Source organism: Sylvia atricapilla, chromosome 7, assembly GCF_009819655.1.
Source record: "Sylvia atricapilla isolate bSylAtr1 chromosome 7, bSylAtr1.pri, whole genome shotgun sequence".
Taxonomy (NCBI): Eukaryota; Metazoa; Chordata; class Aves; order Passeriformes; family Sylviidae; genus Sylvia; species Sylvia atricapilla.
Genome location: NC_089146.1, coordinates 37263467 through 37282404, shown reverse-complemented (window position 1 = coordinate 37282404; position 18938 = coordinate 37263467). Strand labels below are relative to the sequence as shown.

Genomic DNA, 18938 nt, shown 5'->3' with positions numbered 1-18938 from the left:
AAGCAGCTCACACACCTGCTGTGAGCTCCAAAACCTCTCTGCTGCCACTGGCATTGGCTTTCTCTCACTCCCTGTCTATTCTGTAACCTAAAACAATGCTTCCTCACTGTCTTTAAGGGAATGATGGATGACGATATACCGAAAATCAACTGTCGATTTTGATTTCTCTCGTAGATTAAATACAAAGAGGACCTGACGTGGTTGAAGGGCTTGGGTTGTTTCCTGTATGACACTCCTGACATGGTCCGTGCCCGTGACCTCCGCAAGCTCTGGGTAAGGCTTTCCCTCTGGGAATTAATCATGACAAACATGGATTAATCTCTGTGCATGCAGGAAGTGAAACACGTGGATGTGAGCAAAGAATGAGGGTATTTTGTGCCGTGCAGCCAATTCGTTGTTTCAAAGCACTGTTGGGTTGCACTGTAAAATTTCCTTTATTAATGGTGCTTTTCCTTTCCAGTCTAATTATATCTACACGAGTACTGCCAAGAAAATGTGGCCTAAAGTCCAGGTGGTGTTGGATACTCCTGGATACAGAGCAGTGCAGGAGCTAAAAACCCATCTGAGTGAGGTAAGTTCTGTTATTTCTGCACACTTTTGTAGCTGTAATTAAGCCCTCCCTGTGTTTTTTTACTGGAATAGATGAGATCTTATAATTGCAAAGCTGTGATTGTGCAGCTCCTAAATAATAGCAGAGGAAATAATTCCTGGACCTGTTTTTTTTTTTTCCAGCTGGTTTACAGAGCTGCAGGCAATGAGCTGAAGACCAAGTACACTTCCATCCTTGACACACCTGACTTCATAAGAGCCAAGACAGGACAAAAAATCCAGAGCCAGGTGAAAAAATTGTGCTGATATAAAAAACAACCAGGAGATCCTTCTTAATATATTGTTAAAGTAGAGCAAAAACTTTCCAGGCTATTTCAAATGTAGAATCCCTAGAAATTGGTGGTTATGTTTACATAGTGGATTTACAGCTGTTTTTCACAGATGTGAAGTAGAATTTAGTAGAAGTGTGGGTTTTTTTGATTATTTTCTTCTTGCTGCAGTATTTGTACGTGGAACTTGCCACAAAGGAGAGACCCCACCACCATGCTGATGGTCAGACTCAAGCCTTTGCACATGCCAGGAATGTCAAGGACATGATCAGTGAGGTAAAATCTTGTTTTTCTAATTTGCTGCCACTCTGCTGAATTCTTTGGAAGTTTCATTTCTAATTTTGTAGTGGTAAAGTTTCATTTCTAAAATTGTAATGGTAATTACAAGGCTGAAATCTGTTGAGCCTTCAGTTATTTTTCTCTCTCTTATACTTAAGTTCCACGTTTCCTTTGTAAGTTCTGGTAAAACAAAACATTCTGGAGACATGTTCTAGGATTTTATAAGACACGCTCTTTTTGCAGCTTGGCAAATGCTTCTAAAATGACAAATGCTGACTCTCCCCTTTTGCTGTGTGTCTTAGAAAAAGTACAAAACCCAGTATGAGAAGATGAAGGACAAATACACCCCTGTCCCTGACACCCCAGTGCTGATCAGAGCCAAGAGAGCCTACCTGAATGCCAGTGATGTGAGTACTCCAGGAGCTCCCCACTGCTGCTTTTCTTTGGATTCTCTGTGAAAAGAACAGAAAAAAGATCAATGGAGAGCAAACACACAAAGCAAAACATAAAATATCTCAGTGTCTTCCATCAAGGGAGCCCCCTTATTTGCATGTCCATTTCCATTTGAAATTAAGAGCATTATTAAGTTTAGATTTGATTCCACTGCAGTGCCTTTTTCCTTTTCCCATTATTACAATTCATTTTTATTTCCCATTGCACTGAAGTGTACAACAAAGGAAAACCAGATTTAAAATTATTTGCTTACACATCAAGTCTCCAAACAGAGCAGACTGGGGTGAAGTGATTGATGCTGAAGCCAGGATAGAATAACTTTTATCAGCTTTTTCATCTCAGTTTTGTGTTAGAAGTAAACTGCCCTGTCACTGGGAATGTGTTCTTTTTTTAATTCAGAAGTAGATTAGAGAGAAAAATTACCTGAGCTGCTGCACAGGAGGTTGTTAAGGTGAAATTGATTTTTTCAAGCGTGGAATAGTTATTTGTGATTTAAGGCAATTTAAAAATACTCATTTGTGAGAGCCTTTTCCATATATTTCAAAACCAGCAGGATGTGAAAGGACATGTGCAGGGCTGGTGCTTTGTTCTAGGATTTATTTAGTCTCATTGCTCCAAGAGTGATTTTTAAATACTGCCAAGGAGCATCCCAGCTCTTCTGCACACAGGAATTTCTCCTCTGAGAAAGCCTTAAGTAGATTTTTATGCCAGAAGTGGCACCTGTGCTGTTCCAGAGAGCACTCCTGTGATGCAGGGATGTTTCTTCCTCAGTCTGAATGTGAATTGGGTGAAATTCTCTGTAATTTGCACCACAAGTCTCAGTGAAATTACAGCTGATTGTAGGCAATTGCAACCTCCTAAAATTCCTCAGGACTTACACTGGGATGTCAGACAGCAACATATCCCTGGATATCATTCCTGAGAAGTGAGAAATTTAACTGAAACAATTCCTGGCACATTAATCCCATCTTTTCTGGGCTTTTTTTCCTTCCCAGCTGCGCTACAAAGAGACCTTTGAGAACACCAAGGGCAAATATCACACAGTGAAGGATGCTCTGGACATTGTCTACCACAGGAAGGTCACCGATGACATCAGCAGTGTATGTACCACCTCTTCATTCCTAATTAGTGTTTGACACTTAATAACCTGAAATTGGCCATTTGGCCTTTTGTTCCATTTCAGTATGCCCAATAATTAGGAAAATATCAGCATTATCAATGTAGATTTCTTTCTTTCTCTGGGATATTGATTGCTGCTGATGTTACAAAAAAAAAAAAAATCTCATTTCCTCCTTTTTAGTTCTGCTGTTTCAGTGGGGGGGGGGGGGGAAATGGAACTTTTGTGTGGCCTGGAGTGTTCTCTTCAGTTGTTTGACTTAATTCTTTGCTTTTCTCTGTAGATCAAATACAAGGAAAATTACATGAGCCAGCTGGGAATCTGGAGATCCATCCCAGACCGGCCTGAGCACTTCCACCACCGCCTGGTCACAGATGCCATCAGTGATGTGAGTTCCAGCAGCCCCTGCATGGCACAGCCTGGCACTTCAAAGTGCTTTCCAAACTCAACCCAAACCTCCTTTCTCAACAAAGGGGGAAAGCAGCTGGAATTTTTTTTCAGTGATTTACAATTTGCCCTGGCAGATCTGGGAACTGACAGAATCTGATGGCTAAAATTGCAGCACTTCCCCATGCCAAATTAACAGACAGTCTTAATTAATTTCGTTTGTGTTTGCTCAGATTTGTTTAGCCCTGTAACAACATTTAAGTGCACATTTCTGTACATACACCATAACCCCTTACCTGTATATTATTTTTAATTTACAACTAACAACTCCAACAGCTAATGACAGATTATGTGTATGAATAAACTGAGTCCATCACAAAAATAGGATAAACTAATTTATTTTATAATGGATGTAACTCTCTTGTGCTGAGGTTCATTTCAGCACTGATTATCTGGTTCAAACTGAGTCTTTTTACTTCTTTCCTAAAGGTTAAATACAAGGAAGACCTGGAATGGCTCAAAGGCACTGGCTGCTACGTGTGGGATACTCCAAGTTTTGTCCTGGCAGAGAAGAATAAAGTGCTCTACAGTGGGGTGAGTGAAACACTCTGAATTGTTGCTGAATGTTTTTGGACATCTGCTGTCCATTTACAATAATTTCTTTTTGGTAGAAAAGTTAAACTCACAAATGCATTAATTCAACTTTTCTTTTTTTTTTTTTTTTTTTTTTTTTCCACAAATTCTCTCTAAAATCATGTTTTCATTGCCTTACCCTTCTTTGGATTAACATGGGCTGGGTTTTTGTGTGTTTGCTTTTCTTTCGCACCAGTGTAAATACAAAGAGAATTTTGAGAAGACCAAGTCCAAGTTCAAGTACGTGGCTGACTCTCCAATCAATGAACATTTTAAATATGCAACTCAGCTGATGGATGGGGTAAGTAAAGATTTCTGTAGGCTCAGGTTTAAGTAGCTGGTCTGTGAGTAAATACAGAGTTGAAGGTTGTCCTTCCTTATGATCAGGCTTAAAGATGCTTTAGGAACAGACTAAAGTCATGAGAGACAAGGTTGTTGTTTTTCTGAGTATTGGGACAGAGCAGGTTTGCAGAGCCTAAGAAGTGAAATCCTCACCCCTTTTCGTTCATTTCTCATTTGAGGAAGGAACTTTTCATCTCAAAGGAACTTTTCCTTTGCTGACTTAAACCTTGCTGCTGGCACAGTAACCCAGAGCGTTGGTTTCCATCTCCAAAAGGTGTGGAGAGAATTCCAACTGCTTTCCTAAAACATTCCTAAAATCTTTACTGATGTGAGGAAGGACAGAGTTATGTCTGAAGTTGTCACAGCTCGTTTAATTTCAATGATTTTGCTTGGGATTTTTCCACTCTACAAACTCAACTTTTTCTTATTTTCCTCCTGTAGTGCTAAAGAAACAATTGACACAACCTAATAATTAATTAACACCCCTTGGTTTAAAATTCAGATCACTCCTGGAGTTTGTAGGATTAGTGCCCAGGACAAATTCCCTGGAAAACATCAGGTTCAGGGTGATTCCCATCAGCTTAGAGTTGGAATAGCACATCAAAATCTGATGCTTTTCATTAAAGAAGCAGATATTTAGGTTTATATCTTAATATTTCATTCTTTTTCACCAGCTATTGTGTTCTATCATTACCTGTCAGTAAGTTTATTACTGTAATACCTGTTCTAGGTAAGAAAAGCTGTTTCACAACAAATACTAGAATTTTTACGAAGGTTGTTCAGTGTTATCATTGTTCATAGCACTAATAAGGAAAAACTTAATATCAGAAACATAAAGGGATAAAACTTTATCAGTGGGAGCTTCATATATTGAAATGAACTTGCCTAATTATCTTCTGTTATGTAAATGATGTTTTTTTAATAACATCTCATTGTGTTCTCTTTGGACTCAGCTCAGGAATCTACACCACAGACTTTCTTCTGCAGTTACTTTTCATGAAGAAAATCAGTCATAAAATTGCTTATAGAAAGGATGGAATAGAGACATCCTTAAACTGTAGCCCTTCAGGGACATTTAGAAATGCATTTACCATTTGCAAATATTCTCCTTTTTATTATTATTTTTTTACTTTTTTTAATTTTAATTTTTGGAGGGGGTTGTTTGGGTTTGGGGAGGAGTTTGTGTCGTTTTGTTTAGGATTTTTTTTGGGGGGGGTGTTGGTTTGTTTGGTTTTTTGATTTTTTGGGTCTCTAAGTTTTGTTTTCTTTGGTTGGTTTGTTTGGTTTGGCTCTATTTTATTTTTATTTTTATTTTATCATTTTATTTTATTTTTATTATATTATTATTTATTGAATACTTATAATCTTAATTACTATCTTATTGATATTTATTTTATTTTATGATTTTATTTTTTATTATATTATTATTTATTGAAGACATAATATTAATTAATATCTTATTATTAATAACATTTATTTTATTTTATTTTATTTTGTATTTTATTTTATATTTTTATTTTTATATTATGTTTTTATTTTTATTTTTATTTTTTATTTTACATTTTACATTTTAATTTATTTTTCTCTTTTGGCCACGACCTTCAAGCCCAGCCTGTAACGAGATTACACCAGTGATCTCTGTGTATCTTAACCCTCTCTTGTTACACTGTATTGTGCTATTCTGAGCAGAAATTATATAAAGCAGCCTATGAGAAGCTCAAAGATAGGTACAGCGTTATTGTGGATGACCCCAGGAATCTGCTGGCCAAGTGGGGCAGCACCCTGAGCAGTCAGGTACTGTGGGGGCACCTCTGTGTGCCACCAGCAGTGTCACAGCCCTGTGAGATTGTCCTTCACTTGGTCACTCCATCTCCATCCCGCCACCCAAAAAGGAGCCACTTTTTGTGTGAGCTGCTCTGTCCATCTGGCCTGTATGTACTTCCATTCCTGTGCATCAATGGACATCAGGAATCCAGCCCCAGCCCTCCTGAAACCACTGCAGGGGTTTTAAAAAAAGGGGCAGGAGCAAGCGGTTATGTTTTCTTACCTCTCTTTTCAGATCTTCTTAATCATTTCTAGATAAAGATGCAGAGATACAGGGACATCTTTGCCTTAAGCTCTAATTTACTCTCATCTCCCTCTCACAAAAATGCATAATTTCCTTAATGTGAGACCAGGAAAAGGTGTTAATATTTACTCTATTTACCTCCCCCAAAAATTCATCATTTCCTTAATGTGAGAGCAGGAAAATGTGTTAACATTTGCTCTGTTTACCCCAAAAAAAATCATAATTTCCTCAATGTGAGAGCAGGAAAACATGTTAATATTTACTCTGTTTACCCCCCAAAAAGTCATAATTTCCTCAATGTGAGAGCAGGAAAACATGTTAATATTTACTCTCTTTACCCCCCAAAAAATCCTAACTTCCTTAATGTGAGAGCAGGAAAATGTTTTAATATTTACTCTCTTTACCCCTCAAAAAATCCTAACTTCCTTAATGTGAGAGCAGGAAAATGTTTTAATATTTACTCTCTTTACCCCCCAAAAAATCCTAACTTCCTTAATGTGAGAGCAGGAAAATGTTTTAATATTTACTCTCTTTACCCCCCAAAAAATCCTAACTTCCCTAATGTGAGAGCAGGAAAATGTGTTAATATTTACTCCATTTACCCCCCCAAAAAATCACAATTTCCTCCATGCGAGAGCAGGAAAGGGTGTTAATCTTTACTCTTGGCAGCATTAAATGCTCAGATGTGAATTGTATGCACATGTGGATGAATACATACAAGCCCCTTGCCTAAATCTCTCCACTCTCCAAGTGCCTGGGATCTAGAGCTGTGTCGTTGTTGTTGTTGTTCATGAGTCTCTCTTGTCCTTGGTTGCCATTTGCATGGATAGAGAAGCTATAAAGCCTTTGCCAAGATGCTCCTGCAGCACGGATGCAATGAAATTCTGAGGCCAGACATGCTGACAGCACTCTACAACACATACCTGTGGAGCCAGGTAATCTGCAGAGCTGCTGCTCCAGGGCACCTTAGACACCCACTGCAGGCTGCTTGGATTTGGCATTTTTCACTGCTCCCTCTATTTCCGTGGATTTCAGAACTCCCAAAAGCTTCCTCGAGCTGCTTCATGCTTGAAATAAAACAGAATATCTGAAACAGTATTTGCTGTCGCTTGGGTATCTCTCAGCTCAAGATGAGCTTGTCCCCATTTTCTCCTTTCATTGTGAACAATTGGTATGTATTTCACATCTCTGTATAAAAAAAGCAGTTTTCCATACATTTCAGATATTGGATGTTAGCTCTTCCTGGTATTTCTCTAACCCAATTCTCATTCTGACACCATTTCTTGGCCTGGCCACCTTTGATAACCCCAGTTCCTTAATTCAGGATGGATTTGCCAGGGAGATTCCAGCATTTATCTCCCATTTATCTGCCCAGAATGGTGTCAGACACAGAGCAGTTATTTCTGCTCTGAAATCACAGCTGCTGGCAGTCAGCTCACCCTTTGCAGGGGGGAAAAATCATTCCTGATCATGAATTGGAATATAAATGATAGACAGAAAATGCAACAGTGGAAAACAATTCTGTCAGAGGGAATTGTAATTCTCTGTTATTGCCTGTGCCAATGGTGACATTCTTCAGTAATAAACCACTGAAGGTCTTTCAGACATTTTTCTTCCATTTTTCTGTGGATTTCTATTCTTTCACTAAAAACTCCATGCAGGTAACTTTGAATATGTTTGAATTCAGAAAAAGAAGTGTCTGACCTGCATGTTCTTCCAAGTTCACTTCATGTTATCATTCATTACTCGTTTATCATTTTTCATATTTTGTCTGTCCCAGTTCCATTTCAAATGCATGGGGGTTTTTTTCTGATAAAGGGTAGAGCATGAAAATTCTTTTAAAAAAAAATATGTTCTAACCTTTCCCAGCTGCCTTGAGGCTGCCTACAATGAATTCCCATCTTTGGTGAACCTGTTCTCACTGAACTCTCTGAAAGAAGGTTTAGAAACCTGAGCAGAACAGGGTGTTCTTTAAGAAAATCATTACCAAGGCACAAATCCTGCTGCCAAAGCCTTGGAAATATCCTGGTGATATATTTGGAAATGTTTTTATCTAATGCTGTGTGAGATGATTTACATTTCTCTTCGCTCTGATCACAGAATCATTAAGGTTGGAAAACACCTCCAAGATCGCCAAATCCGAGTTTCAACTGGATATGAACATTTAAAAACTAGATATGGTCCATTATGAAATCTAAAAGTCCCTGCTCTGCAAGGATTGATTTTTTTAGCTCAGACCTGGAGATTTTAGCTTGAAACAATCCCAAAATTAATCAGGCAAACCAAAAGGCAGCCTCCTAGGCAAAGAAGGGGTTTACAATTCAGCTCATGGTGCATGTTCCGCTGTCTTTGGCTTTGCTGGGAGGGTTTTGCAATTTTATCCATGGATATACCCCACCTCTGGAAGAGGTTTTGTCCTGCTCTGTGTGATTAACTTAGAGCCTTTCCCCATCTCCAGATCCAGTACAAGAAGGACTATGAGAAAAAGAAAGGCAAATACACCACAGTTCTGGATACTCCAGAGTATTTACGGACCACAAAGGTCAACAAACAGATCAGTGACGTAAGTGCGGCTGCTTTGGGGTGGGATAATCACCCCCAGGGGGTTTCCAGCTCACACCAAAGGATTCCCAGAAATAGTCCAACCCCCAATTTGTCCCTTCAGATCATTTACAAGCTGGAATACAACAAAGCCAAGCCCAAGGGCTACACCACCATCCAGGACACGCCGATGCTGCTGCACGTGCGCAAGGTCAAGGACAGGATCAGTGACGTGAGTAAATCCTCTGGGCCATCAAAAAAGCACACAAAATTCACTTATTTACCTGATAGCCAATGTTTGTAACTCCTATGTAACACTGTCAGTGCAAACCACCACCTTCTTAGACTATTTTGGCCAGTAAAACTCTATCTGCATTCAGGGCTTTTTCAAAACACAGTTTTCCAGGAAGTTTTACATAAAATTTTCTTCTGGAGCTCATGGAACATTATTTTGCTGGGACAAACCACCCCTCACTAGAAAGAAAAACCATGAGCTAGAAGTGATCTCTAAATAATTAATTTGGAGAAGGTTTTTTTTCTGGTTTTCCTTCCTCTAGTAGCTTGAATAAAATATTTCATGTATTACTGTGTTTATTAATTTCTTATATGGATACTGTGAATATGTAAGGTAAATATGCTGATACAAAATAAATATGGTTTGAATCTGGGGCAGTAGAAAAGTCAGAAGGAGAGAGAAAGGAAGAGGGAGTGTATAGAATAATATAGAATTTAGGACTCCTGCTCCTGATTCCTTCTCCTGCCCTTTCTCTCTGGCCTTTGTTTTGTTGTTCCTTAGGTATCCATAAATGGGGGATACTGAACCTTCTGAAACTCAGTGTAGTACTGCCAGAATAAGTAGCCTGAATCTCATCCAGATGCTCCATGGATTTTTACATAATAAGTAAATCCAGAAGGAAAAATAATATTTTTTATCCAGATATTAAAGTGGATCATTGAGAGACAGAGATGTGAATTGAAAGGCATTTTTTTAAGTTCCAAACTGAGTGCTGAGATTCTTTGAAGGAGTTTTCAGTTAGTGTAACTATCAGAAAATAAGTTTCTTCAAAGGATTTCTTTTGGCTGCCAAAAACTAGAAATATTCAGAATTACTGGTCATGAATAGATTTTGTTTAATCTTAGTCTGTGCCTCGTGGTGAGTTAAAACTCCAGATTTTCTATATAAGGAAAAGTACTGCTGGAGAGGACCCTTCTTCAGGCAGGTGCTTGATATCAGATTGTATCAATAGAATTCCTTTCTCATGGAATCCCAGAATTATTTAGGCTGGAAAAGCCCTCCAAGACCATCAAGTCCAAGCTGTGCCCAACCCTCACCTCACTCCCAGCCCAGAACCCTGAGTCATTTTCTATTAAGATTTTATCCAGACAGGAGCAATTTTAATTAGGTTTTCCATGTTTGCATGCTTTCTTTGTTGATGCTGATATGATCTTTGTCAACATTTTTCCATCTCTGTCTTTCTTTAGCTGAAATACAAAGAAATGTATGAGAGGAGCAAATCTCGCTGCAACGTCGTGGCAGATTCAGTTCACATCAAAACTCCCAGACACGCCTACAAACTGAACAGCAACGTGAGTTCTGTCCCATTCATGTTTTGATTTTATTCTGGAGGGCGTTGGGAACTGGCAGTGGAAGCCACAAGGAATTGTTTCCACAAGAAATTATTCCACAAGAAATTAGATTCCACTGAATTCTTTGGACATCGCTTCTAATCCTTACACTGGTGGAACAAAATGTGGTTTAATTTATTTCATACTGAAGTGCTCACTTTGGTGAGTAGTCCTTGAGGTTCTTGTATGTCACACATCCCATTCTTCCAGTTGTCCTCTGGTTTTTTTTTGGCAGAGACACAACAATCCCAGGAATTCAGGGATGATGTTCTTGGAGACAAAGCAAAGCTTCATGGAAAACTTGCCTGTGTTTTCTGTTGTTGGTGCCCAGCACCCATTTCAGTAGGAATGATCTAAAATCTCTCCCTTTCTCCAAAGTCAGGAGTCATTTCAGTGCTTCTTATTCCTTTCTCCACCTCCATATTCCTTTCTCCACCTCCATATTCCTTTCTCACCTCCATATTCCTTTCTCCACCTCCATATTCCTTTCTCACCTCCATATTCCTTTCTCACCTCCATATTCCTTTCTCCACCTCCATATTCCTTTCTCACCACCTTATTCCTTTCTCCACACAGCAGTGTTAAAACTGCAGTGACTGGATGGTGCCTGACCCAGAGAAAAGCCCTGATCTGGTGTAGATAAATTTTCTTACCTCTTCTCACAGACCAAAAGAGGATTGGCCTCTGTATGTTGTGTACCCAATTCCCAATGAACTCTGTTTGGTTTTTCCCTGCACACAGCTGGATTATAAGAAGAAATACGAAGCAGCCAAAGCCCACTGGCACCTGATCGCTGACAGACCTGACTTTGTCCAAGCAGCCAAGTCCTCTCTGCAGCAGAGTGATGTAAGAAAATCAGAATACACTGAATATTCCATTCTCCCATCTCTCCTATTCAGAATTTATTTTAAAAAAATTGGAGAAGATCAGAGACTCTCTCACTTCATCTTTTATTTTTTCTTCCTGCAGTATGAATACAAACTGGACCGGGAATTCCTCAAGGGGTGCAAACTCTCTGTCACAGATGATAAAAACACAGTGCTGGCCCTAAATAATGCCATCCTGGCCAGTGATGTAAGCACTGAACTCACCTTTCCTCCTCAAGTTCTCTACTACCACTTCACTAACTGTTCCCTTGCAAATAGAATTGCTTTAACAACAAAGCTTTGAACAATTCTTCTCAGTCTCTCTTCATTCTTTGATTTATTTTATTAACAAATTGACTGAATAAATCTGAATTAATTTGGTAAAGCCACTGGCCTAGTTCATGAATTAAATTAATATTCAAAGTGAACATGGCCTGAACATCCCTAGAACTGACATCCAAGTGCATCTCTGTCTTCCTGATATTGAAATGGAAGTGTCTGGAGAAAATATCTGGGAATAGCACAAAATATCTTTTATAACAAACAACACACAATATCTTTAACAATTACTAACAGTATGTTAATTTTCAGTATATTAAAAAAATTCCCAAGTGAGAGCCATAGGAATATATGGATTAGACTGTAAAATGTAAAAAAATGGGATTTTCTGCAAAATTTTGGACTAACAAGCAAACACAACTCTACTAATTACTTTTTATTCTGCCAGAAGATGAAATGCACGTTACTTAAACTGATATTTTCTTTCCTGCTAGATAAAATACAAAGAGAAGCACAACAAAGCACGTGGGACCTGCCTCGTTGTCCCTGACACCCCTCAGATCCTGCTGGCTAAGAATGTCAGCTCTCTGGTGTCTGAGGTAAAACATTCATTTATTCATTGATTCCATCCAATTCCACCCTCGAGCTGCTGGGTTTTACCTGGTTTTCCCCCTTTGTGCTGGCAGAACAAGTACAAAGAACAGAGCAAGAAGCAGCTGCCCCATGGCTCTTTCACCACCCTGCCAGAGACCAGGGACACTGTCCACGTCAAGGAAGTGACCAAGAACGTCAGCGAGGTGAGCTCATCATCCCCAAAACTGAGCTTTTCTAACCAAAAAAACTGCAGCCAACACATTTTGGGAATGAGGTGACTCCTCTTTAGTCACCTACAGCAATGTCAAGGAGCTTTTTTCCAAGTTTCTGTAGCATTTTCATCTGTGTGACATTAAAAACTCACACAGTTATGGCCCTTGTTGTTCTTGACAGACAAACTACAAGAAGAAGTTTGTGAAGGAGAAAGGCAAATCCAATTATTCTGTCATGCTGGAGCCTCCTGAGGTGAAACATGCCATGGAAGTTGCTAAGAACCAGAGCACAGTAAGTTTGCCTCCTTTTTCTGTTGATTTAGTAGGTTATGGAAGCAAATTCAGCTGGAAAAACCCAAGTTTATGGATTTCTGAATTTCCTCCATGTTCAGGTGCAATTTTGAAGGATAAATGTACAAATGTTTACAAATATGAAATTGCACTGAAATAAGGGGTTTGTATTTAAATCCCATTGTAAGATTTCAAGTAATCTGGTGGAAATCACACCTAATAATTTTTTTCAACCTTTCAGGCACAGAAGACAGAATTTCCCATAATTATTTCTTTATTTGTAGACAACTTGCAAAACCAGATTCCTTGTGAATTGATTCCTAAAACAAATCCATGCACTTTCTCAGCAACGTTGCTGTGTCCTTAATTGGTATATTCCCAATGAATAAACCTCATTAATTTTCTTTCCTCTGTCTTTTTCCATGGATTAGATTGAATACAAGAAAGATGCCAAATCCAAACTCCACTACACACCCATAGCAGATCGACCAGATATTAAGAAAGCAACTCAGGCTGCCAAGTTAATCAGCAATGTGAGTGGTTTTAAGCCTTCTGTATAATCCTTGGCCATCAATTTAATGACAAAATCCAGTAGAATCATTCAAATGGGTGTTTTCTCACTCCTAAAGGATTTGTTTCTTTTTTCAGATTGAATATAAGAAGCGTGGAGCAGCAGGTGTGGGTGTGACCATGCTGGGACGTCCAGACATTGAGCTGGCCAAGGAAGTGTCCAAACTCACCAGCCAGGTAAGGGCAGAGTGAAAACTTGGTGAAACTCAAAGCAGTGAGGGAAATGAGACATAAAATTAATTTATTTACGGAGCGATGTCATGATTATAATTGAAATTATTTCCTAATTAGAGGAAAAGGGAAAGGAAGGGAATGTGGTGAAGTAAAAATTAAATACCGGTACAGAGTATTTTTTTGTTAAACATTTCTACTGTCATTAATAGATATAAAACCCTCTTAAGATGATGCTGTGACATAAATACTGAAGCTGAAGTGTTTGCCCTGTTCTTTTTTAGCTCTCTTGGGTACTGATTTTACCAGAACCAGCCTTTACCTGACTCTTATTTCCCATCCTTTGAATGGACACTTGGTTTCTTTCTTTCTTTCTTTCTTTCTTTCTTCTTGGTGTCTTTAAAAGAATCTTGTGCCAGGACCTCAATCCCTCTTGGTTCTTTCTCACCCCTTGATGTATGAATTGTGGATTTTTGCCTTTCTGACCTTGCTTTCTTGCTGCTGCTTGTAGGCAGAGTACCTCAAACAACACATGAGAGGCCACGGAGCTGCTTCCTATGACACCCCCTGGATGAGAACCTTTAAGAAAGCAAATATGCTAAGTAGTCATGTAAGAGAATTTTAATTAACTGCCATTAATGCCATTGTTGTGCATCTGTCTCTTGCTGGCATAAATATCTTGCAATTCTGCAGCACCACGTGAAGCTTTAAATGTCATCGTGCCCTTCATAATGATTTCGGAGCTTCCAGGTTTTTTTATGGAAGGTTTCAGTGCACTCACATAATGTGAAAATTCACCTTTTTCAATCAAAACCCTAAAATGTGAGCTGATGTAAAGATGTAAAAAAGCAGAGAAATATATGTGTAAATATATGTGTATGACCAACCTGAACAATGGTGCTGGTAATTTTCAGTGAACAGTCACCAGAACTTCATTTTAACTCTTCAAACTTCTATTAAAACTTCATTTAAACTTTAATTAAACTATTTTATTGGCTAGAATTTCCTAATGGAAGAGCAGGCTCTGACTGAATCAGTCCCACTGAGAAGTGCAGCCTATACTGGTTTGAGGGCTCATTGTTTCTTAATCTTCTTCCCACACCAAACCTTTGGAAAATAGAAAACCAGAGCCTGGATTGCCCATTTGGAAGTGGCAGCAGACAGGTCTGTGCCATTTCAGTTTTACACATGTATTTCCAAGTGAAAAAAAAAAGGGGATTTTGTGTTTTCCCATGTCTGGTTGTGTCTGCTGCCATGTTTGGATGTTGGAATGTCCACCCCAGTGTCTGCAGGAAAACCAAGGATCTCCTCAGGAGAACCAACGATTCTAAACTGATCTACAAGGAAAAAGAAGAAATTCTGTTAGTTCCCATCCAGTGATGAGATCCTGGTTTTCCATTCTTTTTCCACTCTTGGACTTTTAAACTTTCTTTGCTGAGATAATTTTGGTTCTGAGGGGAAATGAGCTGCTGGAGGGGCAGCGAGGGAGCAAAGAAGGGTTGGGCATCATCTTTAACAGTTATTTTTTTCTCTTGGACATCTCTTCTCATAAACTTTGTAAAGGATCTTGTCCACTTTGTTCATCCAGTTGTTGGATTTTGTCTGTCTGGCTTGCTTGCTTTTAACTTAGCATTGATCTCCCAGCAACTCTTCTTCTTGGTTTAAAAAACTCTCATTGCTGTCAATATTCCTGTGCCTCCAGGCTGGATGTGCTGGATTCTGATGGCTCACATTGCTGTGTTTGACCTGGCCGAAGCTAATGTGCTTTGGAAGTGTTACTAAAATTCTTGTGGAATCTAATTAATTATTTATCATTAGTAATTAATTGTGTCACTGCTATGTATGTGATCGTTAATGTCCTCCTTTAATCCAGACAGAACACACTGTGTGCATAACAATGGGTAGAAAAGTATTTGATGAAGTCTTGAGGTTTTTAAAGCTCTTATTTCTCCAAGAAGTGTATAAAAATTTCTTCTAAACACTCTTTCATATACTCTTATATTATTATATTTTATATATTATATATTAATTTTATATAGTATATATTATATACAATATTATATATAGTATATAATATATAATTTTTTTGGTTTTTACTCTTATCATACCTGTCTCTGTTTGTCTTTGTGAAATACCTTATATCAATGGACTGTTGCCATCAAGTGAAAATCTTTTCACCTCCAAGGGTCAGAATTTTGGCAACACAATTCTCTTGGCTCTTTTACTTTTACAATGAGGGGATGTGACCTTTGCACTGGAAGAAATATTGCCAAGTGGTACCTTGTAAATGTCAAAGAGATGTAGATTTTCTTCCCATGCCAGGTTGCTTTTGAAATAATCTTTATTCCAGTGGACACCTTCAAGTTCCTGCACTTTCCTTGTTCTCCCAACCAGCCCCACCAAAACAGGGCCCTCTGCAGCCAAACAGGTGAGTCCTGCAGAGCAGCTGTGACACCTGGTTCTCCTCTGTTTAGGTGAAATACAAGGAGAACTTTGCCAAAGAGCTGGGTAAAAAGCCAAAATACGATCTGAAGGAGGCCAAAATCTACAAGACCATGAAGGACGCTCACAACATGGCCAGCGAGGTACGTTCGCTTCTGCTTTTCCTGGGAGGAAATCCCATCCTGCTTTCCCAAACCCCTCCTTTGTGCGCTTGGAGCCTCCTCCAGGCCAGGCTGGACCAGCAGGGCCCTCTCCTGATGGGTTTGGCCCTCATTCTCTGCAGGTGAAATACAAGGCAGACCTGAAGAAGATGCACAAGCCCGTCACGGACATGAAGGAGTCGCTGCTCATGAACCACGTGCTGAGCACGAGCCAGCTCGCCAGTGCTGTAAGCTCTGGGTGATCCCACAGCTCCCAGGGGTGGGAATTCCCTTGGGAATTCTCTGCTAACTCCTCCTGTAACAGCTGCTCCCTGGGGCACCTCCATGGGCATCACCTGGTAGTGATCTCTTCCTCTGGTTCCTAATGGTTCCCCCTTAACTGGCACCTTCCCTGCGTTTGTGCTCTGGGAAGGGAAATCTTCATCACCTGCACCACTGCTAATGTTTTAAACTCTGATCATTTGTACTGGATTGGTCCTTGATCCCATCTTAACTGATTGCAGAAGTGCTAATGTTTTAAATCCTCTTGATAATTTTTGCTGGATTGGTTCTTGATCCCATTTTTAACTGATTGCACTACACTAACAAATACTCTTTTAATTTTTTTTCCTTTTTTCTTTGCTGATTACAATATTTAATTTTTTTCTTTTTTTTTTTCCTTTTTTTTTTTACTTCATGTTTGTTTAACACTCCCCTATTATAAATCCACATAATTACGCCTAACAAAATAATTGAAAATGAGAAAAGGCAAAACCTTTATTGCCTGGTACAGCCTTTTCATTACTCACTGTGTTTTCTCTCTTCTCTTTTTTTTTTTATTCTTTTAATCCTGGTTTGGACAAAACCTTTGTTGCAATCCAAATGACCATAAAAAAATAACTATTCCCTCACATCTTAAACCCCCAATATCAATTCTAAACTTCTTGGTTTTTTGTTTTACTTCTTGCATTTCTAATTTCTCTCTGATGTTCCACTGAAATGTTGCTTTGATTGGACCTAAGAAGTAAATTTGCTGAAAGATTTTTTTTTTTGGATTGAGATGATTTTTGACACCTTCCCTTCAGTACCAGTACAAGAAGCAATATGAGAAGAGTAAGGGTCACTACCATGTGGTGCCAGATAATCTTGAACAGGTTCATCTCAGGGAGGCCTCAGAACTCCAGAGCCACGTAAGTTGGACGTGTGTCTGTCCTTATCCCAACTCACTGAGCTCCAAATTCCATCCAAATCCTCCCAGTGAATCCTCCAGGCTGGAACATTCCTTGTGCCTCTCTGCCCTACCAGCACTACACACCTGGGGAAGGATCCAGGGAGCAAAAGCTGCTCATTTCCAAGTTCAGAACACATGAAATACACAGATAAAATCTCTGTGTGATTCCTTCATTCCAGAGCAAATCTCCTTTGCTCACCCCTGCTCTAAATAGATCTTTTACACAGGATGATACATTTATTAGTGGGATTTGGAGAGAAAAAAGGACCTGGGAGTCACAGAAAGTGGGAACTAAAGGAATTAGGGTTGTTGCTGGTAGGGGATTTCCAACTGCTTCATCCATTCCATGATCCATATGAGAGCTCTGCTCTCCTTTCCTGCCTCCAAAATGGCTTTAGCTTGAACTATAAACATGCCTGGAGTTTTCCCCTCTGGAATAAAACAGTGGATCACTCCAGAGAAATTCACAGTCTGATTTGGGCTCTGATCCTCTCTGTTCCAAATATTTTTTGGCTGTAAAGCAAGAGAGGAAATACTGCAAGAGCAGCAAGAACCACAGCTGATTGTTCTGGTGCTTGGCACAGAATTCCAGAATGGTTTGGGGACATTTGGGATTATCCAGACCCACCCCTGCCTTGGACAGGGACATCTCCCACTGTCCCAGGCTGCTCCAGCCTGGCCTTGGACACTCCCAGGGATGGTCAAGGCATGGGAAGGCAAAAAGGTCACACAGCAAAGGACCATGAGGAAATGGTTGTTAATCAGGTTGTTCTTAATGAGGTTGTAAATTAATTTTTAGGTCAGTTCTTGTTGCTCCAGTTTGGGAGTTTGGGATCAGGCTCTGATTTAGCCAGAGCCAAATTTACCTCACTGAGCACTCTGAAAATCTGGGTAATAGAACTCGAAGCAGGAATCATCTCCATGGGCATTTTACTTCCTGGACACCAAATTTGACATTTGCTGGTCAATAATACAGATCTCAGGAAGGCAAACTGCATTAGACATTCAATTTTCATCACAGAACCATTGATAGTAGGCACATAATTAAGTCTTTGATTATTTAGGAGGGTGACTTCCAGTCTTTTCTTCTCAGGTGAAATACAGAGAAAAGTACGAGAAGGAAAAAGGAAAACCCATGTTGGACTTTGAAACTCCCACATACCTGACTGCAAAGGAGTCTCAGCTCATGCAGAGCGAGGTAAAATCGATACTGATAGACTGAAAAGCTTAAACATTTCGTTTTAAAATGAAACTTAGAGATTTAACTGGCAGTTCTACTTGCAACCTGTGCATGCTGATAGACTGAAAAATTATAGTTATTTTAGATTTCTTTATGATGGTTGTTAAATGCTGCACTGAGCATTCATGACACTTTCCTGTCATGGAATCAGTTCATCTGTAATTATTTTTATCGTTAAATGAAGCTTAAACAAGTCATTGAGTAAGAAATGTGGTACAAAATTAATTTCACTTTTACGACACAGCACATTGTTCGTGTGTTATCACAGGACACAAAAAGTGCTCTCCTTCTTTTTTTCTCACCTCAAAACTCCATTTTTGAGAAACTCTTTTATTCCCTGTGTGTTTCTGCTGTCACAGGTTCTCCCTTGACCTGTCATTTTCTTTTCTTGAGCAGGTTTTTTTTGTTTGTTTATTTGAAGTTTATTCCTGTTCTGGCTGTGTTCAGATGGTGGCTGCAAAGCATCTGCGTAAGGCCATTAGTCCTTGTGGTACCTTTGAATCCTTTCTCTGCATAGAGAAATGAGTAGAAACATAAAAAATAAATGCAGGATCAGGTCCTATTCCCATAGAAAGCAA

At 39.2% G+C, this 18938-nt stretch overlaps 1 protein-coding gene across 1 annotated transcript in view; it reads left to right on the top strand.

Annotated features, from left to right (window-relative positions):
• NEB (nebulin) overlaps positions 1-18938 on the top strand; it is a 99360-nt gene that overhangs the window by 59559 nt on the left and 20863 nt on the right. Inside the window, exons 100-123 of the mRNA XM_066323198.1 lie at positions 175-273; positions 461-571; positions 733-837; positions 1050-1154; positions 1460-1564; positions 2606-2710; positions 3011-3115; positions 3604-3708; positions 3944-4048; positions 5779-5883; positions 8616-8720; positions 8823-8930; positions 10181-10285; positions 11066-11170; positions 11294-11398; positions 11964-12068; positions 12156-12266; positions 12457-12567; positions 12998-13099; positions 13215-13313; positions 15782-15892; positions 16033-16137; positions 16975-17079; positions 18214-18318. Of these exons, the coding sequence (XP_066179295.1) occupies positions 175-273; positions 461-571; positions 733-837; positions 1050-1154; positions 1460-1564; positions 2606-2710; positions 3011-3115; positions 3604-3708; positions 3944-4048; positions 5779-5883; positions 8616-8720; positions 8823-8930; positions 10181-10285; positions 11066-11170; positions 11294-11398; positions 11964-12068; positions 12156-12266; positions 12457-12567; positions 12998-13099; positions 13215-13313; positions 15782-15892; positions 16033-16137; positions 16975-17079; positions 18214-18318 (2532 nt within the window). The remainder of the gene's footprint in view (positions 1-174; positions 274-460; positions 572-732; positions 838-1049; positions 1155-1459; positions 1565-2605; positions 2711-3010; positions 3116-3603; positions 3709-3943; positions 4049-5778; positions 5884-8615; positions 8721-8822; positions 8931-10180; positions 10286-11065; positions 11171-11293; positions 11399-11963; positions 12069-12155; positions 12267-12456; positions 12568-12997; positions 13100-13214; positions 13314-15781; positions 15893-16032; positions 16138-16974; positions 17080-18213; positions 18319-18938) is intronic.